Source organism: Onychostoma macrolepis, chromosome 22 (genome assembly GCF_012432095.1).
Source record: "Onychostoma macrolepis isolate SWU-2019 chromosome 22, ASM1243209v1, whole genome shotgun sequence".
Classification (NCBI taxonomy): Eukaryota; Metazoa; Chordata; class Actinopteri; order Cypriniformes; family Cyprinidae; genus Onychostoma; species Onychostoma macrolepis.
In genome coordinates, this window is record NC_081176.1 from 9,725,545 (window position 1) to 9,751,715 (window position 26,171).

The following is a 26,171-nucleotide window of genomic DNA, read 5'->3' on the forward strand; positions in this document are numbered from 1 at the left end:
CATCAATAACAACTCTCCGAACATCCTCTCTGTCCTTCTCTCTCACGCCGTATAATTTTAATGTCCATTTCCAGCTGTAATGCTTGCTTTCTCCAGTTTCAGCCTTAAGGGTTTTATTAGCGTTTGGAGCTCATGAATCTCCGTAGCCACAACTTTCAGAGACTGCTTATGCGTTGCTACCTCGGTAACAAGCTGAGTAACAGTAGAAGACGAAGTCTCAATCTGCTTAGCCGTTGACCCAGTTGTTATTTCAATTGCTGAAATTTTCTGGAACATCTGATCGTATTTTCCAGAGAACTCAAGAATGGCCATCAGAATTTCCGTTGAGGTGTCGCAACTATCCATAGGTTTTGGCAAAATGAATCAAGCTCTGGTACAGTGCTTCACTGCGAGATGCTTCGTTTTTTTGATACAGGCTTCGAAGCCTCTGTGTCGAACGTCACATCACTAGCAGTTATGTTAAATACAGAACATATGATGCACCGATTATGGAGGTATTAGTTTTGTAATATTGATGACCTTGTTCTTAGGAGTTTGTTTTAATGATATTATTCTTCTCTGTTTTAGTGCTGTGTCTGGATTATTGCCTGACTGATTGTTGCCTGACTGTCTCGGTCCAAAATAGTGGATGTTAGAGGTATTGTGTTTAATATAAAGGGAGCTTTTTATGTTTTTTTAAGTTATGTGTAGTATTTATAGTGAGTTCATTTTATTTAATTGATGTGTTTTTATCCTTTTATTCGTTTGTTGTAATAGAATGTATTTTCCCTTTCAGGGATGCACGGTTACCGTTTACTTTAGATTTAATACTTTTGTTAGTGTGATGTGATGTTTTAATATTTTTGACCTGTCTGAATAAAAATGTGTCTGTTGATCATGGCCCCTTTCGCCTGGTTACTATCAGTGTTGGGCACGTTACTTTAAAAAAGTAATTAGTTATAGTTACTAGTTACTTCTCACAAATAGTAACTGAGTTAGTAACTGAGTTACATCATTATAAAAGTAACTAATTACCAGGGAAAGTAACTATTGCGTTACTTTTAAAAAAATGTTCAAATGTCAAATAACTTTGGATGCCCCCAATATTAAATATGTTAAATTAATGAAATGGACATTAAAAAGAATAAATTATTATTATAAAACATTGTACATTAATTTACACTATTTATCTACTGACACTTAGTATCAGTCAGTCAAGCATTATAATATAATATTATGATAATTTAATATTATATGATGATAGAACTTTAGTAATTAGAATAACCAAGTATGAATGCATATTTGTCATCAATATTAAACGCACCAAGGATTAATGAGCTGCTGGGTTCATGAATATTAATCACATTGTCTGTGTTCGCTCGAATTGATTTGCTGAAATCAAAACAGTGATGATAACAGGTGAGCACCAGCCAATGAGATTGTCGCTTTGCGCATTAGTTCCGCCCACTAACAGAGAAACCGGCAGTTCTTAAAAGCTGAAGAATTCCGAAGGAACTCCGTTATTTTGACAGGAAAATACAACAAAGGATATCGTTTACATGTAGCGCGTCAATTCTGCATGTTATGAAAGACAAGCTTGCTCTGTGTCTTTCTTTGCGTGCGTGTATGTGAGAGAAGGCGACGGCGAGTTGTTCGCCTTCACACTAGAGTTTATGGTACGTCAAATACAGCTACACTGTGCATCCATTCAGATGAACTGAAAAATAAATTCTAATAATATAATATAGTAACGCCACATTTTATTGTCAGTAACGGTAACGGCGTTGTAACGGGGGAAACAGTAATTCGTTTGATTACTCGTTACTGGAAAAAAATAACGCCGTTAGTAACGCCGTTTATTTATAACGCCATTATTCCCATCACTGGTTACTATTGACCTCTTTAGGTCATCCCACCACACAATTAACAACACTTTTTTGTTCAAATATTACAAAATGTATATAATGAGTGAGTACATCATGAATCCATCTTCCAAAACGCATTTTGTTTTATCGTGAATGACTACAGTATGTCTGGTGAGATGATTTTTTTTTTCCATCAACCGCGAATAATATACTTAAAATAGACTGAGATTCTCTGCTGCATAATGGCTTGTTTAATTAGCGTTTATAGTCTGAGGCTCATCAATATTATCAGCTGCTGAAAATCCTCTTTATTTCATGTCAATAGATCCTGTTTTCACCTCATTCATTATGCTGATGACTTTAAGTCCGTTAATTGCCACATTAAGCTCATTTTATTGGTGTTAACACTTCAGCAACCAACACGACCAGCTATTGTGACGTTACAAGATGTAACTATCATAACTGCATTTATTTTATTAGTCTGTAAAAAAACATGTTTCATATAACACAAAAAAAAACAATAAACAAAAATATTTAAAGTTAATTGGTAATTTATTTGTACCTTATGTGTACATAATATGTTTGTATTGTGTATATGTATTATGTATATATAAATGCACACACACACAGGCATGTATATAATTAAGAAAAAAATGTTATGTTTATATATATATATATATATCTATTTGTCTTTGGATGTGATTAATTGCGATAAATCGTTGCCCAGCACTAATTAATTTGCCTATATATTAATGAATTATAGATAGAGATATAATTGGTGAGTTACTAAAAACATTTTAATTTACATAGATAGATAGATAAACCTATATCATTAAAAATGTGTGAATTACTGCAGAAACATAAACTTTAACTGATTTATCTTTCATTTTTGCAAATCTGCTCTTCCTTCAGTGAAGCTCCTCCCACAACAAGCACACCTTCAGTGAAGCTCCTCCCACAACAATCACACCTTCAGTGAAGCTCCTCCCACAACAATCACACCTTCAGTGAAGCTCCTCCCACTGCAGTTCAGTAATAAATGCTGGAATATTCCCATCAGTCTACAAGTGAAGACGAGCATCAGAGCATCAGGAAGAAGTGAAATCTGCAGAGACAGAGTTTATTGAAGGACAGAGAGAACATGAGAGATCCAGAACCCTGCAGAATGAAACACACTGAAGAACAAACAGGTTGGTGTTTATTCTTGATCCTTCATCAATAAGACTGAAGAACATTTAAAGTTATCAGCAGTTCATCAGATTTAGTGTTTATAGCAGAAAAATACTTTGAGTTAAAAAAAAAAGAAAAAAAAAAGTCCAATAAATAATATAGGAGAGACTTTCTATCTCCAGGGTACAAAATAGGGACTGAAGCTCAAATGTTCAAATGATGTCACTTCCTGGGTGTTGCCATAAAAAAAAAAAAAGCAATGCCTTTGTTTTAAAACGTAAAAAATTGAATAAAAGTTATGCTGTAACAGCGTGAAAAATATTGGTCAGTTAATAAGTTTAAAATAGTTATCAATTACATACATTTTTATTATAGTATATTAATGCTAATATTATTTTCATAATATAGTATTATAATTGTGGAGTTGATCAAGCATCGAATAGCTCTCACTACAGAAACATTGGATTAGAGTCTGTATTTTTAATATAGATTATTGTATCTTATTTTGTAAAAATATGATAAAATGATCATAAGTTGGTGTTGTCGTTGTCCGCTTTCACTTCACATTTCTCAGATTTTTTAATTATTTAATTATATTGTAACCTTTTCTAACTTTATTTTCAGGTCTAATGGAGGAGAAAAAACATAATGTCAAAACTGGAGAAAAAACTCAGACTGAAAGAGTTTCTTTACTGAAAAAAAGAGACAAGAAAAGTTTCACCTGCACTCAGTGTGGAAAGAGTTTCACAAACAAACAGAATCTCAATGTTCACATGAGGATCCACACTGGAGAGAAACCATTCACATGTGATCAGTGCGGGAAGAGATTCATACAATCATCATCCCTTAAGGACCACATGAAGATCCACACTGGAGAGAAACTGCATGAATGTGATCAATGTGGAAAAACATTTTCGAGGACTTCAGAGCTGAAGAGTCACCTGAAAGATCATTCAAAGGAGAAACCACATTCATGTTCTTTCTGTGGAAAGAGTTTTTCACAACTGCAGAGTTTAAAACTACATCAGAAGATACACACTGGTGTGAGAGATCATATGTGCTTTGAGTGTGAGAAGACTTTTATTAGAGCTGATCAATTGAAACAGCACCAGATGATGCACACTGGAGAGAAACCTTACAAGTGTTCACACTGTGACAAGAGATTCAGTCGGTCAGGAAATCTGAAAAGACATGAGATGATTCACACTGGAGAGAAACCGTATCACTGCACTGCAGGCCCGGATTAACACAGTGTAGTGCCCTAGGGTGACCACATTTGAAGTGCCCCCTACCCCCCCCAAAAATTCCATAAGAACAGGTAGAATAAGAAGAATAAGTTACTAATCAAAAGAAATCATTTAACAAAATTAGTTTCCACTACAAAGGTGGCACAGAAGAACACAAAAGTGGCATGTAGGTAAATTTACAGACATTTAGAGAGGCTCAGAGGTGGCATGGATGTTTTAAATTCATAACAATGTTGTGAGATTAATGTTTTAAATATAACATTTTGAATATAGAACTATTGTTTGATTGAAATTATTTAAATAACTGAAAGGACACTTTAAACATAAAAATAAAACTGCCAACAGGTGGCGGTAAATCACTGATTCGTTTGAACAGCTGATTCATTCAGGAACGAAGCAAGTGACTCACTTTATGAGTGGGTAATTGAATCACTGACTCACTAGACTCATTTAAAAGCAGGTTCATTCATAAATGAAACACCGCTATGTTTGAATGGAGATGCGCGTGCTCGGCTGTGACTGTTTGAAACTATGTTCCTTGACTAAATAGAGCAAAATCAGGCAATATTGTTAAAAGTCATACAATGTACATCACTTTATATAACTTATTGTTTATTGAGCTGTTGTATTAATTTAATATCACATTTACAAACACCTTTAATAATCTTTAAAAGCTGTTACTCACTTCAGCAATCTCACAAAACTCCATTATAATCAATGAAACTCTCTACACTGCACAACGAATCTCTTATTTACACCATCTACACTTTGTTTGTTATAACGAGAGCATTTGTGAGCGTGCATAACTCAGCAATGAACAAAAGTATTTTGAGCAGTGAGTGGATTCTGATTAACATTGCATTCAAGGAATCAACATATGTCTGCGATACATTACTCAACGCTGCACAAACACGCAAGTAGAAATCTTTGAAGCTCCTCTCAGCGCAAACACAAATAGCCTATGCTGATCCAACCCATTCTCACACTCGTCACATATTGAAGCTTGGTCAGGACCACTTGGCGCTTTTGACTCAAGGTACCCTTAGCGTCATTTTTCGACTTGCAGGGTCCTCCGTTGCTTTAAATAGGAAACCCTTAGCGTCAATATGCCGACGCCATACTGGGAATTTTATCGTCATAATTAAATTATATATTGTGTAATAACATTGCCATTATTGCATATATGTTGGGGTGTGATTTTTCAATGTAAACAGCCACAACAGTTTTATTTATATTACATTATTTACACATTATGAGCACATAACCCAACCCCTGCCCCTAAATTTGTCAATAAAACACAAGATATAACAGGCAGATACAACTACTGTCATAATTTATTCAAAAAATATTAATATTCCAAGTCTTCCGAGGCAAAACATTTGATTTGTGAGAGGAGTAGACGCGTTAAGCTCATCCCGTATGCAGTCTGTGCGCGAATTCAAAAATGCCGCCAGAAGAAGCCTTGGTTGTGAAATGCTATTGGTTCTTGTGTGTCTCGTGACCGATTGCGTTTTGCTGTTCTGACAGGCTATTGGCTCTTCTGTGTCTCGTGACCAATTGCGTCATGCTACGGGACTTGAGTATCTTTTGAATGAGATGTGAGCGCGTTAACGGAGCGGGATCATTTTCAGCGATTAAAACCTTATGTTTTGCTCTCTTCTTCTCATAAAGACTTCGTATGGCTTCAGAAGACCTGGAATGCACGACTTGTTTGTAATGCTTTTATACTGCTTGTTTATGGGCAGTTTTGCAATAAACACCGGTGACTTAACTTACATTTGCCTGTTAACTGTTACGTGTTTTATGTTGTTCTGAAGTGGGTAGGTTTAGGGTAGGGGTGGGTAAGGTGCTCCAATAAAAGTATAAATGTATATAAAATTATTTATATTTTTACAAATGCATGCAAACCATTAAACTAAGACAAACAACTGAAAACAACGGCGGAGAACGTATTGTCATTTTCCATAAGCGTCTTGACCTGACGCATAAAGCAAGCAATTGAAAGCAATGGAGTTCCTATTTTGTCATATAATGACGCCTAGGGGCACTTTTGGCGTCTTCATAGTGACGCCAGGCGTTTGACCATGCTTCAGTTTTTGACGCCTTGGGAGTGAGAATGGGTTGGCTGATCGGGTTAGTCGCACAGGTGCTCCTAAATATGTTTTGATAGTCGCACACAGTAGCTACTTTTCAGTCGCCCTGTATAGCCCTGGCAATGTGTCATGATATTTTCTTCTTTTTTAAATTTACGTTAGACAACCGCCAAGTCGATGCTGCCTATCCATTTGTGAATAAATATGCTCGACTCTGACTGGGGGGAAGGGGCAAATACACTGGGACCTGACCCAATCGCAATTCTTTATATGCGTGCATATATTTGATATTCTCTCTGTATATTGTATCATTAACTGTTCATTTTCTATGCATCTGTATCTCTTCCAGCAAAATAATATATACAAAACATGAAAAATATTTTAAAGGTCTTGTCATTATCGTAATCACTTGGTGCCCCCTATTGGCTGGTGCCCCAGGGCACTCGCCCAATCCCGTCTATGGATAATCCGGCCCTGCTGCACTGCATGCGGAAGAGTTTCACTCATTCGTCTAATCTGAGTCATAAAATAAACAATCACAATAAGTAGTTTATCTTCAGGTCCACTGCTTTCAAGTGCTACACCGCATCTCTTCCATATTAATCTGTCATAAGAAACATCATCTAAATGAGTCACAGTGAATCAAGTTCATCTTCAAGACCAGCAGATATCTGTGAGATTCAGATCAGTTCAAAGATGGAGTTCCTCCCTAAAGAATAATATCTAAAGTTTTATTCTCGTATACAACTTTACTTTATGATATACATTATATTATTATGTTTTATTACAGGTTTCATTTTATGTTCAAAATGTTCTTCTAATGCATATTTGTAGAAGGTTTTTACAGGTTCAAAATGTTCTTCTTCACTAAGCTGAAAAAAGAAACTCCATAATTGTCAGTATTTGACAAAATAGTTGGCTAAATCAAGTTTAAAACTCTATTTAATCTTACTTTTAAAGATGAAGCAGAACATCGAAGGATGATGTAGAATCAAAACCAGACTGGAGCACTAGAATGAGCTGTAAAACTGCAGCAGTACACACACATACACACACTCTCAGATTTTTATATATATACTGTATATTTTTTTCCAATTTCATATAAATTATCTGAAACAACATTACAAGAAGTGGGGAATATATTTGTCAAAATATAAACAAAAATAGACTTGAGCTAATATTAAAGAACTAAACTTCAGTGAAAAATATAGCATAATATCACCTGCAGTTATTCCTGCAAAAATTAAAATCCAGATAGCCAACTAAATTACCCGTCTCACAGAAAGGAGGAGATCCCGTCCAAATAGGCCTGTTATTACTCAAATCTACTGTAATACTAATAATGCTAAAGAGCTAACCTTAACTGCACATTCCACAATGCAATTTCAAAAATTAAAAACACCAACAAAGCAATTAACTACTTTACTAACGTTAATGTTGCTGGCAACTGTACAAATAAAGCATATTTTAACAGTACTCTTACCATGTTCAGTCCTCTTCAACCTGGCCAGCTGCAGCTTCTCGGCTCTGAGGAGGATTTCTGAGAAGTCACGGCACCGGTAAAAAAAAAAAAAAGGTGCGTTCGGATTGAGAATCTGCACAGTGTCCATAATGAGTCCACTAACTGACAGTGCGCGGTCCGGAGGCGGGCATATTCTGGCCGAATGGCCAAACAGAGTCTGACAGTACAGCGGAGCTGCCGACAGGGGCGGACTTACCCATTAGGCAAAGGTAGGCGAATGTAGAAAATGAAAATATTATGCATCTGAAGCTGACTGCCGCAGGAGCTCGAGATCTCTCTTTCCCAGCACGCACACCTCTGTCTCTGCATCTGCTCTGGTACGTAAAACGGTGTCGCACAAAAAAGTGCGCAGAGGTACGGGTGTGTTTTACAAAATGCAGGTGTAAGATATTCTGTCATGTTTGCATCTGATCCATTTCACTTTTATTCACTTGTTGAGATGTTTTGCCATCTTGTTAGTCAATAAAGAGAGAGATCTGTCTCATTTGCTTCCACTTTTACTTTTTATTTGCTTCAAATATTAAACTCTTATTGTTCATTTTTGTTGTCTATTGATTTTTCTTGCATCACTAATGAATAATTTCATAATTTTAGTTACATCTAAAAGCCATGAAATATGAATTGCTTTTGGGGCTTTCCATGATTAATTTCGCATAAAGATTTAAAATGCTCAAACCATATTTCATCGCACACCTGACTGTCTGCCTGTCCACATCGGTAACTGTTTCAACATTATTTTCGTTCGATTCGTTGTTTTATAGATATTTTGCCGTTTTAAACAGAATTTGGCGCGGTTTTGATCATCTAGCGTTGATTCGCCTCGCGGTAATGACGTCATCGTTCGGGCGCGCTTCAGTGGAGTTTCTGAGGCGAGCAGTTCACACTATTTCATGTAATTGTGAAATACACGTTACATTGTTTGTTTAATCAACAATTTACGGGTCTGGATAGTTTTTATCGGGCTCAGTGCTATTTGTGTGCCTGCTAACACTTAAAGAAGGCTTTGTCGTGTCTCTTCACATACAAAACGAACCCCCTCTGCAGTGAGTAGGACACTTTTGCTGGTCTAAATGCTGAAATGTGAAAAACTGTTATCCCCAGTTTCACAAACAAGGATTAGGCCTAATTCCAGACTAAAATGTAAGTCTGAGCTGTTTCAACTGAAAGAAAGTTGCACTAACTGATCTTAAAATATGTCAGTGCCTTTGTTTTGTCTCGAGATGCACACCAGTAATGATTTTTTTTTCTAAGGCATGTTTATAAAAACTACTTAATTGTCCTAATTGAATATTGCCTAATCCTGGTTTAACCTAAACCCTGTCTGTGAAACCAGGCCTATATGTATTTAAAAAGTGTTGAAAACTTGACATATGTGAAGTCAAATAATTGCTTTTCTTTTTATTTTATTTTTCTCTAAGGGTCCTGGTTGTTTAATTCTTTTAACAAATATTTAGGAAGAGAAAGGACCATTTACATTTGTGTTTTGTGTTATAAATCAGGAAAAAGCACATTGTTTACTGTATTATGCAATGATATGACATTGTTACCTTGAAAATGTGAAATTCATGTTTGATGTTGAAGTATGTTTATTAGTTGTTGATCCCTGTTACTTGTAGGCACACAAAACTAAAAAGGATCCAAGAAACTGCAAAAAACAGTTTCCTTCATTTGTTAAGTACTGCATTACAGTATGTCTTGCTTTCATTCGTTTTTTTTTTTTTTCAGATTGTATGTTACTATCGACTCATGGAGCAATTACAACACAATAAATGTTTGAAAATGTAACATGTTTTGATCATTTATTTAATAGAATTAAGAAAATGTAAGTTGATTATATAAAGCAAGTAACAATAAGTTATTGGAAATGAGTAAAGTTTATGTATTATACAAGCATAAATCACACTTCATCAGTTATCATACAATGTATTTAATTCAATCAGGTTAACTGAACATGAAGGGGTGAAGCTTATATAAATGTTAACTTTTGCATTGGATTTATGTGATTAAATTGGATGGAAAATTGACATCTAATTGAATTACATAAGTTTTAACTTTTGGGGTTAAATATTTTTTTGAGTGAAGCATGTTTTTTTTTTGTTTTTTTTTTCTCTCAATAAAGCTCTGTATTGCTATCGGAAAGCACTCAGAATAATATACTCAGAATAAAGTGAGATGATCTGCTGCTGATCCTGAATGGCTTGTTTAATGAGTGTTAATAGTCTGAGGCTCATCAATATTATCAGCTGCTGTAAATCCTCTATTTCATGATAACAGTCCCTGTTTTCACCTCATTCATTATGCTGATCTCCTGTAAACTGCCAGTTAAAGTTCATTTCATTCTTATCGTCAGACTTAAACTATGCAGTCACTATTATTGTCACGAATCCTGTCCCTGCACTTCCGTTCATTCACCACCAGAGGTCACTCGCTCACCACATTGACTCTCACACCATACATCACACTGGACTGCATTTCCCATCATCCATTGCACTGATGACACATACACAGCTGATTGCACTGATCACACACTCTTTATAAGCCTTGGACTTCCTCTCCCTCACTGCCGAGTATTGTATGCACTTATCTCTCTCATAGTGATAGCTACTCTATGGAGCCCACTTAGTTGTCTTAGTCTTGCCTTGCCTGTTTTTCCCGTGTTTATTTTCTAGCCCGTGTTTCCTGGATTTACCCTTTGCCTTGCCATTCGGACTCTGTTTGCGCCTCTCTTGGACTACAGGTCCTGTACCTGGATTATCTTTCTGCCTTGCCCTGTTGGATATTGTTCGCCGATCATAGACCCACGCTACGCTTAGATCACTTTTTTTGCCGTTGTTTGACCCTGCCTGTGATTTGACTATGTTTATAAATAAAAGCCTGCAAATGGATCCGCACGTCTCACGTCTCGTCAGCCCTGTTACAATTATGATATCTACAAGATACAGATGTCCTAACAGCATTGATTTCATCATTAGTCTGTGTTAGACTATGTTTAATATAAACCAACACAAAACTAAAAATCAATAAACAACAATTCAAACTCAAATGGAAGGAATTATGCAAACACTGATTTCTATTGGTTACATAACTGTACTTCTATTTATTCTTTTGACTTGTTTTCTTAACATTTCAATATTTGTAAATATTAAATGTGAAAATTTTAGTAAACAAAACATAAATGTATGTGTACATTTGTATAAAAGTTCAGATGCTTTACTATAAATACCAGATAAACATAAATGCTTAATATGTGAATTAGTAGAAAAACAAACTCACAAACTTTGGCAGATCTGCTCCTCCTTCAGTGAAGCTCCTCCCACAACAATCACACCTTCAGTGAAGCTCCTCCCACTGCAGTTCAGTAATAAATGCTGGAATATTCCCATCAGTCTACAAGTGAAGACGAGCATCAGAGCATCAGGAAGAAGAGAAATCTGCAGAGACAGAGTTTATTGAAGGACAGAGAGAACATGAGAGATCCAGAACCCTGCAGAATGAAACACACTGAAGAACAAACAGGTTGGTGTTTATTCTTGATCCTTCATCAATGAGACTGAAGAACATTTAAAGTTATCAGCAGTTCATCAGATTTAGTGTTTATAGTAGAAAAATACTTTGAGTTTTAAAAAAATGAAGAAAAAAAGTCCAATAAATGATATAGGGGAGACTTTCTATCTCCAGGGTACAGAATAGGGACTGAAACTCAAACATTCAAATGATGTCACTTCCTGGATGTTTCCATTAAAAATAAATAAAATAATTTATAATTTTTTTTTTTTTAAAAAGGAAGAAATTGAATGAAAAAATAGTTGTCAATTAATTTGTTTAAAATAGTTATTAATTACCAAAAAAGTTTTCATTACAGTACATTAATGCTAATCTTATGTTAATAATATACTATTATAATTGTGGAGTTGATCAAGCATCGAATAGCTCTCATTACAGAAACATTGGATTAGAGTCTGAATGTTTTAATATAGATTATTGTATCTTATTTTGTAAAAATGTCACAAAATGATTATAATTTGGTGTAGTCGTTGTCTGCTTTCACTTCACATTTCTCTGACTTTTTAATTATTTAATTATATTGTAACCTTTTTTAACTTCAATTTCAGGTCTAATGGAGGAGAAAAATCATCATGTCAAAACCGGATAAAAAACTCACTCACAGACTGAAAGAGTTTCTTCACTGAAAAGAAGAGACAAGAAAAGTTTCACCTGCACTCAGTGTGGAAAGAGTTTCACAAACAAACAGCATCTCAATGTTCACATGAGGATCCACACTGGAGAGAAACCATTCACATGTGATCAGTGCGGGACCAGTTTCAGACAATCAACATCCCTTAAGAACCACATGAACATCCACACTAGAGAGAAACTGCATGAATGTGATCAATGTGGAAAAACATATTTGTGGGCTTCAAACCTGAAGGATCACCTGAAAGTTCACACGAAGGAGAAACCACATTCATGTTCTTTCTGTGGAAAGAGTTTTTCACAACTGAAAAGTTTAAGAGTACATCAGAAGATACACACTGGTGTGAGAGATCATATGTGCTTTGAGTGTGAGAAGACTTTTATTACAGCTCAACATTTCAAACTGCACCAGAGGATCCACACTGGAGAGAAACCTTACAAGTGTTCACACTGCGACAAGAGATTCAGTCAGTCAGGAGACCTGAAAACACATGAGAGGATTCACACTGGAGAGAAACCGTATCACTGCACTGCATGCGGGAAGAGTTTCAGTCATTCATCTAATCTACGGAGACATAAAATAAACAATCACAATAAGTAGTTTATCTTCAGGTCCACTGCTTTCAAGTGCTACACCGCATCTCTTCCATATTAATCTGTCATAAGAAACATCATCTAAATTAGTCACAGTGAATAAAGTTCATCTTCAAGACCAACAGATATCTGTGAGATTCAGATCAACTCAAAGATGGAGTTCCTCCCTAAAGAACAACATCTAAATGGTATTCCTGTATACAATTTTGCTTTAAATTATATTATTATGCTTTATTACGAGTTTCATTTTATGTTCAAAATGTTCTTCTAATGCATATTTGTAGAAGGTTTTTTACAGGTTCAAAATGTTCTTGTTCATTAAGCTGAAAAAGAAGTGGATTTACTTTTAATTTCATCTTCACTGTTGTCTTTAAAACAACTAGTTATTCTTCCTCTTAGGGTGTGTTTTACAAAATGCAGGTGTAAGATATTCTGTAATGTAGGTTTGCATCTGATCCATCTTCACTTTTGTTCACTTCTTGAGATGCTTTGCTATCTTGTTAGTCAATAAAGAGAGAGATCTGTCTCTTTCGCTTCCATTTTTACTTTATATTTGCTTCAAGTATTAAACTCTTATTGTTCAGTTTTGTTGTCTGTTGATTTTTCTTGCATCACGAATGAATACGTTCATAAATTTAGTGACATTTAAAAGCATCTAAAATGAAATATTCATATTTTTAGGGCTTATATTTGCTTCAGGTATTACATTTGTATTGTCCATTATTGTTTTCTATTGATTTTTCTTGCATCACTAATACATAATTTCATAATTTTAGTCACATCTAAAAGCCATGAAATATTAATTGCTTTGGGCTTTCCATAATTACAGACATCCCACCTCTCCGTAGCCAGCTATGAGATCACCATATGATTGTCTGCATGTATGATTAAGGGTCAGCAATAATCCTTGTCTTGTTTTTTTGCAAAATATTTGAAATTATTTCGGTTTATTTTTATTTTTATTTTTATTTTTTATTTGTTTAAATAGCAATGAATGGCAACTCTGCACTTAAACTGAAAGTAATAAAAGAGAGGTTATTACCCATTGACAGGTTATTACTGACAGGATACCACATTCGGTAAGGGAAACGCAAAAAAAATTAATGATCATCTGTCAGAAATTTTATCAACGCTGCCAAAAACAGTAGCATTTAACACTATACACAGACAAGTAGGTTACAGAATGAAATGAAATATGCAAACACTAGCCATGAAGAAGTCTATGCTATTTTATTCAGTATAGTCATTACATTTTCATAAACATTCATAAGAGCATAAGACTTATTAATGAAAACTATGACAGTAATATGGATTGTTGTACGAATAAGAAACGACTGATAAAATTGTCCACCTCTAAGTATTAACAATGCAATAAATAGCCTATGGTATAATTTTACAGTGTTCATCCTTTCAAAACAGAAAACATCTTTCACAAACATCTACATCACTAATTGTCAAACCCTGCATGGCTAGGGCCATGATAGTAAGTTTTGAACTGCAACAGAATAAGCGTCCTCTGATGATCGGTCTCATATGTGATAAGTAGATCAAACAGTTGTCTCTAACTGAAGTAATGAATGTATGTATGTGTGTACTGTAAATAATTTAAATATTTGCTCAAAAATGTTCTATTAAATTTGTTTACTTAAATTTCTCCTAAAGCTTTTAAATGCTTAATAAACCATATTTCATCGCACACCTGCTTGTCTGCCTGTCTACATCAGTAACATTTTAACATTATTTTTGTTTGATACGTTGTTTTATTGATATTCTTTTGTCGTTTTAAAAAGAATTTGGTGCGTTTTTGATAATCTACCGTTGATTCGCCTCGCAGTCATCATTCGCGCGGTTCAGTGGAGTTTCTGAGGTGAGCAGTTCATACTATTTCACTTAATTGTAAAATACACATTACATAGTTTGTTTAATCAACAATTTACAGGGTCTGAATAGTTTTGAATCGGGCTCAGTGCTATTTCCCTGCTGAAAAAAAACAATAGAACCCTGCCCAAAACACAATAGAAAATGTAATGGTTTTAATGGTTATAATGGGAATTGTATTGGTTTTAATGGAAACTATAATGGTGTCTACTGGTATGTGATGGATTATATTGGAGGATGTTAAATCCTATTGGAAAAATGCCCAAAACACACTACAAAAGGAATTTTTAATAGTTTTACTGGAAAAAGCTAATGGTTTATAATGGTATTTTAATGGAAACCACTGGAATTTCTGTGATTGTTTCTATTGGGCTTCTATTGTTTTTTTTTAGCAGGGTTGTGTGTCTGCTAACATTTATAGCTATCTAAAGAAGGCTTTGTCGTTTCTCTTCACATACAAAACAATAATAAGAGGAACTGTTTTGTTGTTGTGAATGTAACATTAGTTATTAGAAAATCAAATTATATTTAGATTCATGTGGGCAAATAAATAAATAAAGATGTCAGTGTCTTTATATTAGCCTATTATTTTTTTCTGTATCACTTGAGAAGTAATTGTCATATTAGAACGATTTCCATAGGCTTTCATCATATATTGTGAGTCAAACAATCAGTTTCTACCAGCAAATAAAGTGAGATGATCTGCTGCTGATCCTGAATGGCTTGTTTAATGAGTGTTTATAGTCTGAGGCTCATCAATATTATCAGCTGCTGAAAATCCTCTTTATTCCATGTCAATGGATCCTCTTTTCACCTCATTCATTATGCTGATGTCTTCAGATCTGTAAATTGCCACATTAAGCTCATTTTATTGATGTCAACAGACTTAAGCAAACAGTATGATCAGTTATTTTGGCATTACAATATATAGCTAAGTATAATAATAGCATTTATTTAAAAAAAAAATAAAAAACAACAACTCATAGACAGGGAAGTATGTCCTCTTCATTGCTGGCTTCTTAACAAAGAAAAAGGAAGATGTCGCAAAAAGCAAACAAATCTAAAAGGGCAATCAAAATCAATAAGCAGCCCAGTCCAAAAATCCAAAACAATCCAACTAATCTTATCTAACTAATATAACAGTAATATATAATATAGCTAATATAATTAATAATAACAATATACTATAACTATTGTAACCTAATATAATGTAACCAGTGTTGGGAGTAACGCGTTACAAAAGTAATGCATTACAGTAACTGATTACTTTTGCTGTAATGCAGTAGTGTAAGGCATTACTAATCAATTTTAGTAATATTTTACTCGGCACATGTTCAGTAACGCTTTCGTTACAACACACTTTTAACCCAAAATTTATTTATTTTTTAATTTAATTTAAAGTCGGGCTCCGACTTTTTAAATCCCTAGGGCCGGGCTTCAGACGTGTTTTAGGCTTCTCCTTATCTTTATATTTTAGACATCCATCAATCATTGATGAAAAAAAATTGCCGCTCTGGTGGAAACAACATTGGTGGTGTCCATGCTGCCGCGACTATCAAGAGCGAGCAGCGAGCCGTCAGCACAGCTGAAGAGTTCTGCGTTCAAATACACGCAATAAAGCTTGCCGTAAAGCCCCAGCAAAAGTAATTAGCATACCATGAATGTTTCCGGGGGAAATAGTAAGGGTTCGCCTCATTAGACGCGCCTTTAGAGACAAGTGCATCTTCACGGATAATGATTACATTAAAGAGTTTTTGTTTTCGCTTTTATTTATTTCGTTAAGTAGTAATTTAAAGCTTTCTATAGATTTATCATGTCTGTGAGGCATGTATTCGGTTCATTTTTGTGAAGCACTCCTGTTCAAGATAAAAGCACAACGTTTTGTTGATATTGTGAGTGCACACAAATAAAAGTAGACCCTTTACAGTTCCGAATGATGTATTATTCTTACCTTTATGAGCAAAAATTACGGCGTAAATTGTTTCCAATTTTAAAAATTGCAATTGATTGCGCTGGCGCCTCCATGTCCTGCGCATTAGCTTCCACTCTCCGCACAAACTACTGGATGCAGACACATTTATCTAGGTTTAACGTTTAAACACTGTTATATGCTTGAACTGTTTTAGTATATCTATATAGATTTTATTTTAGGCAAGTCATGATGATTTGAGAAGGTTAAATTGATCAAACATAACCTATGATCAGCCTACCGGTCATGCTGCTGGCCGCTTGCTTTAAGAAAGGAAAAACTTATTTAATGAACCGTTTTGGGAGAAGGAAAAAAAAAAAAGATGGGCTTGGCGGTAATTCTGATAAGCTGTCGGACACGGGGCCTAAATTTGAGGCCCGTGCAGGGCTCTAGTAGCTACATTTAGTCATTTTCGAATGTTAAATTCTACTTCTGTAGTTATTTTGGTGAAAGTAACTCAAAAGTAATACAGGAGTCATGTAACGCATTACAATTCTGAGACAGTAATATTGTAACGTAATTAATTACTTTTAAAAAACAGTAACAAGTAATCTATAATGTATTACAGTTTGGAAGTAACTTGCACAAAACTGAATGTAATACATGGAAGAACTCTGTGACACTCTACTTCTGCTACTACTCCTGACACCTGTCTGAAACACCACAACACACACAAGGAGGCGCGGGTTTTGAACCCCCTTTATCCGAAAGCGACACTCAAACCGAACCAATGGCGTATTCCACACAAACCGAGGCCTCGTTTATCATTGGTCATGTGATTTCTACATTGACAACACAAGCCTGGAATCGAGATTTCATGTGGCAAGCCCATTTATTCTCAACACAAGCTCCGACACGGTTCAAATGTCACATTACAAGTAGCCTAATTAGAAAAACAAGGTATATTTAGATTCATATGGACAAATGATAATGTCTGATAAAGATAGTTTTCAATGTCTTTAAGTGGTATTTTTTCTGTATCATGTGAGAAATAATTGGGTTACTTTTCAGTGGAGCATTTTAATGGGCTTTCAGCATATATTCTGACTCAAACAATCAGTTCCTACCAGCAAACTCTCAGAATAACTCTGCTGCTGATCCTGAATGGCTTGTTTAATGAGTGTTTATTGTCTAAGGCTCATCAACATTATCAGCTGCTGAAAATCTGCTTTATTTCATGACAATAGATCCTGTTTTCACCTCATTCATTATGCTGATGACTTCTGATGATCTGTTAATTGACACATTAAGCTAATTTTATTGGTGTCAGCAGACTTAATCACGATCACAATCAGCAATTGTGACATTATAGGTAAGTATCATAACAACATTGTTTAAATAATCTGTAATAAACCATGCTTTATTCACATGTAAGGATCCACCTGCTAGTCCAAACAAAGGAATCCAGCGGCCTGGTCCAAGGTTTAATGCATGTTCGGTCTTTTACTTGCGCTTCTGAATTTATCAGGATTTAGTTTCAATTTTGATCTAGCTCCAATCTGATCTGACTCCAGTTTCAAGTGATCATTAAATTTAGACTGCACTTCTAATTAAAAACTGATCACAAATATCGCTTATATATTAATTTAGATATTTGATTATCCTCGACATCCCATACTTTCAATTATCCGTTCACTGGGGACCTAATGTTTCTGATGAGCTAGCGTCGGTCGAAGGCGCCGGTCTCATGATCACAAACTCGCCAGTCCGATGTTAGTCAGAGGATGTAGGCAGACTAATACCTAATTGTCTGCCACCAACTGCTTGCTTATGACAAAAAGTGTAGTTTACTTAGTCTTTTCCTGTACAACTTGCTAGCACCAGCGATAGACAGAAATCTGAGGTCTCCGATGACGTGCCTACTGCTCCGTTCATTCATGAGCCTTCAGTTTGATCTATCCTGGCCGTAGATTTGCGGTAACAAAAGCCTCCTCACAGTCTAATAGTCATAATGATTTCAGGACAGTTCAGAATAAATCAAATATAACAATTTATTATTAGTCAGGTAAACATGTCATGCCAATTACATAAAACAATAAGAAGACAATTCAAAAATAAGAAAATACATAACATCAGTTGTTCAAAGATGAATCTAAGAGTAAAAATGTATATCTGACTTCAAGAAAATACATAGAATGGAGCATATGAAACACCCTCCACACTACGAGCTGATCTGACTACAGAATCGCACTGACTGATTTGCAACTTTCCCTTAAATACTACCAGAACAAAAGGCCCATAAACATTTATTCTCTGCCCCAAAACAGATTAGATCTATGGGGGATGAGAAACCTCCCTAGGAGCTGTTCTCGTGCCCCAAATCGTCACACCTGTAGAGCAATGTTTATCAGGTTTTGAATGGAGACCGCCCACACAACAGAGGTACAGAATTCACTTAAGTTTCCAATATTTCCCATAATATAAGTGACTACTGTGAAATTGAGACCATTTTACCAGTCACACAGAGACCTTTAAAATGATACCAAACATGAAGGTGAAAAAAAAAAACGGGTTCACAAGATATATGATATATATATACCTATATTCTCAATTAACTTTGAGTGAAAACTTGAGTAACCTTTTTTGGGGGAAAAGAGAGAGCGGTAGAGAGGGCATGGGGAGAATGCGGTCGTAAATGATCAAAGAAATAAGTTTCTTCAGGGTGGTGTTTGTTCTCTTTGAAGATCTTTTGTTCTCTTTGGAGATCTTTCATTGTCTTTGGAGATATCCTCTCCGGGTTAGTTTCATGGCTTTATTGCATGGCATCTGTCTTTGGGAGAGCTCCTGAGTTTTGGCCTCAGAATTAATTTTATAAGGAAATAAATTAGCTCCCTACACACAAAACGCAAACACAATAAATAAATAAAAGTTGTTAAGTTAAACTCCGCTGGTGGGTTATTTGTTGCTTGCAAATTTGTAATTTTATTTTCCTAATGTTTATTTTCATTTTTCCCTTACATTGTTTATATTTGGTATCTTTTAAATGCTGTAGTCCTTAGCTTTTACTATATTTTGTTGACTATGTAAATGAGAGGTAAGATAAATTGTAGCAATAAAATATGTGGATAAAATATTTTAGAAATAAAGAGAATTTGTGGATTATTCTAAAACACTTTGCAATTAATTTACTTAAAAGATATTGAATTTGAATTGAATTTTGAATTTATTGCCATTCGCACAGGTACATTGTAGTACAGGTACATTGGAATTCGTGTGCGTTTCGAAGAGTCAGCTTTCTAGGGAAAATAATAATAATAATAATAACAAATATATAAATATAATAATAATATGATAATATAATAATAATAATAATAATAATAATAAACATATTAATAATAATAAAATAATATAATTATATAAAAATAATAATCAAAAAATAATAAAATATATATAATTATAACAAAACGATATTTTAACATAAATACTTAAATTGTGTAAAAAATAAACACAGTAACTGATTTATCTTTAATTTTGGCAGATCTGCTCCTCCTTCAGTGAAGCTCCTCCCACAACAATCACACCTTCAGTGAAGCTCCTCCCACAACAATCACACCTTCAGTGAAGCTCCTCCCACTGCAGTTCAGCAATAAATGCTGGAATATTCCCATCAGTCTACAAGTGAAGACGAGCATCAGAGCATCAGGAAGAAGTGAAATCTGCAGAGACAGAGTTTATTGAAGGACAGAGAGAACATGAGAGATCCAGAACCCTGCAGAATGAAACACACTGAAGAACAAACAGGTTGGTGTTTATTCTTGATGCTTTAGTAATGAGAGTGGAAATCATTTAAAGTTATCAGCAGTTCATCAGATTTAGTGTTTATAGTTGAAAAAATACCTCAGGAGTTGTAAAAAATAAACAAAAAAGTTAAAGTTAAAAGTTAAACGAATAAATAATATCGGCGATACTTTCTATCTCAGGGTACAAAATAGGGACTGAAACGCAAATGTTCAAATTATATCGCTTCCTGGGTGTTGAGTGAAAATATTGGTCAGTTAATTAGTTTAAAATTGTTATTAATTATCTAATCCCACTGTTTCACAGACAAGGCTTAAATTAGTCCCTAAAGGCTAAAATGCATGTTTGAGCTGTCTCAACTGAAAATGTCTTGCTCTGACATATCTTAAAATATGTCAGTGTCATTGTTTTGTGTCAAGATGCACACCTGTAATGTTTCCTTCTGAAGCATTTTTGTAAAAGTTGCTTAAATATCTTAATTGAACTAAGACCTAGTCCTGGTTTAAGCTTAAGTTTGTGAAACCGGGCCAATAAGTTTTTAGTATAGTATATTAGTGTTATAGTTAGTATATTGTATTTATTATATAATATTATATTTGTGTATTTGATCAAACATCGAATAGTTATCGCTACAGAAAGATTGGATTTTTGTCTGTATTTTTTTATATAGATCATTGAATCATTTTGTAAAAATGTGTGAAAATTATTATACTTTTGTCTAGCCGTCGTCAGCTTTTGCGTCACATTTCTCTGACTTTTTTATTATTTATTTATATTGTAACTTTTTTAACTCTAATTTTAGATCTGAAAGAGAAGAAACATGTCAAAACTGGAGGAAAAACTCGCTCACAGACTGAAAGTGTTTCTTTACTGAAAAGAAGAAAAGACAAGAAAAGGTTCACCTGCACTCAGTGTGGAAAGAGTTTCACATACAAACAGCATCTCAGTGTTCACATGAGGATCCACACTGGAGAGAAACCATTCACATGTGATCAGTGCGGGAAGAGTTTCACACAACAAGGACACCTTCAGAGACACATGATCATCCACACTGGAGAGAAACTGCATGAATGTGATCAATGCGGTAAAACATTTTTGAGGGCTTCAGTCCTGAAGGAGCACCTGAACATTCATACGAAGGAGAAACCACATTCATGTTCTTTATGTGGAAAGAGTTTTTCACATCTGCAGAATTTAAAACTACATCAGAAGATACACACTGGTGTGAGAGATCATATGTGCTTTGAGTGTGAGAAGACTTTTATTACAGCTGATCAACTGAAACAGCACCAGAGGATCCACACTGGAGAGAAACCTTACAAGTGTTCACACTGTGACAAGAGATTCAGTCAGTCCGCACATCAGAAATCACATGAGAGGATTCACACTGGAGAGAAACCGTATCACTGCACTGCATGCAGGAAGAGTTTCACTAATTTCTCTTCTCTACGAAGTCATAAAATACACAATCACATTAAGTAGTTCATCTTCTGGTAAAGTGCTTTAAACTGCAACATTGGATCTCTTCCATATTAATCTGTCATAAGAAACCTCATCTAAATTTGTCACAGAACATCAAGTTCATCTTCAAGACCAGCAGTTTCATCTGTGAGATTCAGATAAACTCAAAAGCCCTATTCAGACGGTAATCGCTTCTCAAGGGGACGCAAGTTATTTTCACCATTTACAGGGGGTAGTCAGTCATTTTATTGCCGGCTGAATCCAGAATGTCGGTGTTTATGTCTCACCACCCCTGTAAAAATCCCTGGTCAAATTACCTACTGTTGTTTGATAAACACCAAGCTCGTGTGATAATTAAATTGCTGTCCGAATTCACATCTCTGAGTTTACAAGAAGAAATCAATTAAAAATTCAGTGTTTAATACCTTTTTGACAACTGCCGAACACTGTACGGTATCTAAAGTTTTATTCTTGTATACAATTTTGCTTCATGATATAAATTATATAATTATGCTTTATTACATGTTTAATTTTATGTTCAAAATTCTCGTTCATTTATATTTTACTCACTTTTGTATTTGTTTCACAAAGAATTAAAAACATTTAGTTTTGTTGTTTGCAGCGCTGAACCTAATGTCTATTCAGTAGTTAGCTAATGCAGATAATACAGCAACACAAACTGTTTTCTTTTTTTTTTTTTTTTTAGATATTTGTGTACACATGACAAAGAAAAGTCCAAAGTTGTCCAAAGATCAAGACTTCAAGACGAGCGGTTTGAGAAACTGTGAGATTCAGATCGTCTCAAAGATGAAGTTTCTCCCCAAAGAACATCATCTAAATATTTTATTCTTGTTCATCAGTTTGCTTCATAATCTATTTCATTATGCTTTATCATTTTGCTTCATAATGTTCATTTACTTACTTTTATAAAAAAAATAATAATAATAAAAAAAAAAATTGTAATGTACACTACACAATGACCTGAAGAAGCAGAAGCTAAAGGTCATTTTTGCTTCTTTTCTTCTGTTGAGATGTTCTGGTTTGCTTGTAAATCAATAAAGAGAGAGATCAGTCTCATTCATTTTCAAGTAATTACAGGAATGAGAAGCACAAACACACCTGCTTTCTCCTTCTTCCTTCTAACAGCAGATCACAAACTAAAACAGTGCACTAGCGCCACCTGCTGTTACTTCATATTCTCCCTCTCCTGCAGATAATGCTCAATCTGCTCCATTCACCTCCTTCTACATCTGTGAACTCTGAAGGGTTAGTTGAATAATGACAGAAAAATCATATCAAATAATCCAAGCCAAACATAAATCTGGAAGGTAATAATTCTAACAATTATATACTGTACAGTCCTTTTTTATTTGAAGAAATGTGAAATGGTATGATTCATTAAATTAGTTCAGAACTCAATTAATAATGAACTTTCAGTTTCTACATACAAATAGAAAATGTCCAGTTATTTTTATCTTATTTTCTGAATTTACCATCTCTGTTCAGTTTCACAGGTTGCTGTGATGTAGATATTTGTGCTTTTGACTCAGACTCAGATCTCACAGGCGTTCAGAGGCGGACAAAGTACACAACTTCCTTACTTGAGTGAAAGTACAGATACTTCTGGTCAAATATTACTCCACTACAAGTGAAAGTTGTAAAGACAAATTTTTACTTAAGTAAAAGTACGGAAGTACATGTTTTTAAAAGTACTTAAGTATCAAAAGTAAAAGTAAATGCATTGTTTTATTGTAGCATTGTTGTATACTTACAATACCTTATGCCACTAATGCAACCTACTGAATACACTGATTAGCTTGCTATTATCTTTGGAATTAAGAGCTTTTATGTTACCAAACCAATATAAATGGAACAACTGAATAAAGATAATCATCTTTATTTTTTTATTTAACACCAGGAGTGTTAACTACATTGAACTCATTTGAATACTTGTTTAAAAGTTACAAAGTTCTTTTCAAAGAGATATTGAAGTCTATGATATGGTTCATTTTAGGCTAACAAAGCAAACATTGAATAGAAAACAAACCTTTAGTCTCTTCAGAAAACTGGATCATACTCTCTCAGTATGGCCATGGGTGTGCAGGTTGCACCAAATAACCGTCTTTTTGAATTTTGCCATCAACTGATCAGTGTTCATAAAATGCTCAGAAATCAGTGAACTTCACAACAAGTGGCTAGTGTTGGGCATTGTTTGAATTTTATCCATTCATATTCTGATTCTGCTTATTGATTTAAATTCTTATTGATTCCCAGTTTAGATTCCAAAGTTTTCATTTAACCTACTTTTTGATAATTTGTTTGCAAAAAAAAAAAAAAAAAGCATTTATGTGCAGTGTTTTGACAATAAAATAATGTTCAGATTCGTATACTTCCCTGACCAGTTTTTAGAAGCAATTTATCAGTAGGCCTAAGTTTATATATAGCCTATATATATATATATATATATATATATATATTAGTAAAGTGAGGGCAGCGATTTTTGACAGATATATTAGCCTACCATTTGTATTGCCATAGTTCAACTACAAAAATCTAACTATAGTTAATATAATGAAACTATGGTAAATTTGTGGTTACTGAAGTTTTACTACAAATAGCATATGGTTACTATAGTGAGATAATAGTAAATTTGTGGATACTGTGATTTTACTGCAAATTCCATAGTTATGGTTACTATAGTAGAAACATGGTTAATTTTCCAAAGGGATTTAAAGAGTTAACACATGCCTTTTTAGAGCGCTTTTAGCTGTGCAGTAGCGCAGACGTTTACATTAGTTTAGCGGGGAAGATCCCGAGGTTGCCAGATTTGCGCAAAAAAAAAAAAAAAAAATCAGCCAAATATCCATTCAAAGCTAGGCGGAAAACTGCAGGCTTAGAAATACTGTAACACTTGGCAACACAGGAAAGTCCTGGCAGATCGCAGGCCGGATTTTCGCAGAAAAAAAGGGTTCAGTGAATCTGAAAATGCACACAATGTAAAAACTGCTAAATATAACGACTTTCTACTTGGGGACCTTGATATAAATGTAGTTGAGTAAAAAGTACGATATTTGTCTTTCAAATGTAGTGAAGTTAAAGTCGCAAGTTTCCAGAAAAAATAGTAAAGTACAGATACTCAAAAAGTGTACTTAAGTACAATACTCAAGTAAATTTACTTCGTTACTGTCCACCTCTGGATGTAGATATATGTGCTTTTCACAATCTGTCATTTAAGGCTTAAATAGTTTTTAATCTAATGTCTATTAAAACAGAAAAACTAAGACTGTAACTCATAAACTTATGTGCGTTTGAAAAAGACAAAACAGCACTTTACTGCTTATTTAGAGCTAAAATTAGCATTTTTTTATAATTGTACAATCCAAAATTTAGTTATAATTTATGTATTTTAAATCCTACATAAGGAAATATTAGACTGACTAATGAATTTAGAGTCTTCTTCATTATTTACTGCTTTCTGTGCCCTTATTCAAGATTTACAACACTGTTCTTTTATGTAATATAAGTTTAAATGACAAATACCACAGCTGTCTTATTTACTCTCAGTGTAATTTATTCTCTAATATTTTGAGCTCATCTACATATCCCTGTCTTTACCACCGTCCTCAAAATCCTGCATCAGAATCAGAAAAACAAAAGACAAGTTTTTCCTTGTAGAGAAAAACTGAATCCTTTCCTCAATAGAAAAGATGCAGAATCATTAGTGCATGCGTTTATTACCACTCGCCTTGACTATTGTGATGCTCTTTTCTCTGGCTTACCAGCTCACTCCATATTTCATCTGCAGTACATTCAAAACTCTGCTGTCAGACTGTTAACTTTTTTTCGTTAATTTAGTTACTGTATTGAATAAATACGGGGTTATGTTTGTTTTCTTCTAGAAGAGACGAAAAGTAATCAGATCTAGCAGTTTTAATGCTTTTCTGTAGGATAGGGTACTTTCCGCCAAGCTAAACGAAATACCTCTAATTTAGTTTTCCTCCAGCTGCGCTCCATTTTCCGGGCTGCTCTCTTTAGGCGCGAGTGTGCTCATTATACCACGGTGTTGGACTCTTATCCTTAATCTTCCTTAAGCGTAAAGGAGCAACCGCATCTAAAGTGCTAGAAAAGAGAGAGTCCATAGTTCCTGTTACATCATCAAGTTGTTCTGAGCTATTGGATATGCTGAGGAACTGAGATAAGTCAGGAAGATTATTTATAAAGCAGTCTTTTGTGGTAGAGGTAATGGTTCTACCATATTTGTAACAAGAAGTTGGCTTTACAGCTTTAGCTATATGGAATATACAGGAGACTAGATAATGATCTGAGATATCATCGCTCTGCTGCAAAATTTCAACGCCACTGACATCAATTCCATGTGACAGTATTAAATCTAGAGTATGATTTCGACAATGAGTAGGTCCTGACACGTGTTGTTTAACACCAATTGAGTTTAGAATGTCT

The 26,171-nt window shown here is 34.6% G+C and overlaps 1 protein-coding gene across 1 annotated transcript in view; it reads left to right on the top strand.

Annotated features, from left to right (window-relative positions):
* Positions 1 to 2,687: 2,687 nt before the first annotated feature.
* LOC131530159 (zinc finger protein 658-like) overlaps positions 2,688 to 26,171 on the top strand; it is a 96,015-nt gene continuing 72,531 nt past the window's right edge. The window contains exons 1-4 of the mRNA XM_058760304.1: positions 2,688 to 3,034; positions 3,639 to 4,233; positions 12,086 to 12,645; positions 21,286 to 21,649. Coding sequence (XP_058616287.1) covers positions 2,986 to 3,034; positions 3,639 to 4,233; positions 12,086 to 12,645; positions 21,286 to 21,649 — 1,568 coding nt within the window. The 5' untranslated portion in view covers positions 2,688 to 2,985. The remainder of the gene's footprint in view (positions 3,035 to 3,638; positions 4,234 to 12,085; positions 12,646 to 21,285; positions 21,650 to 26,171) is intronic.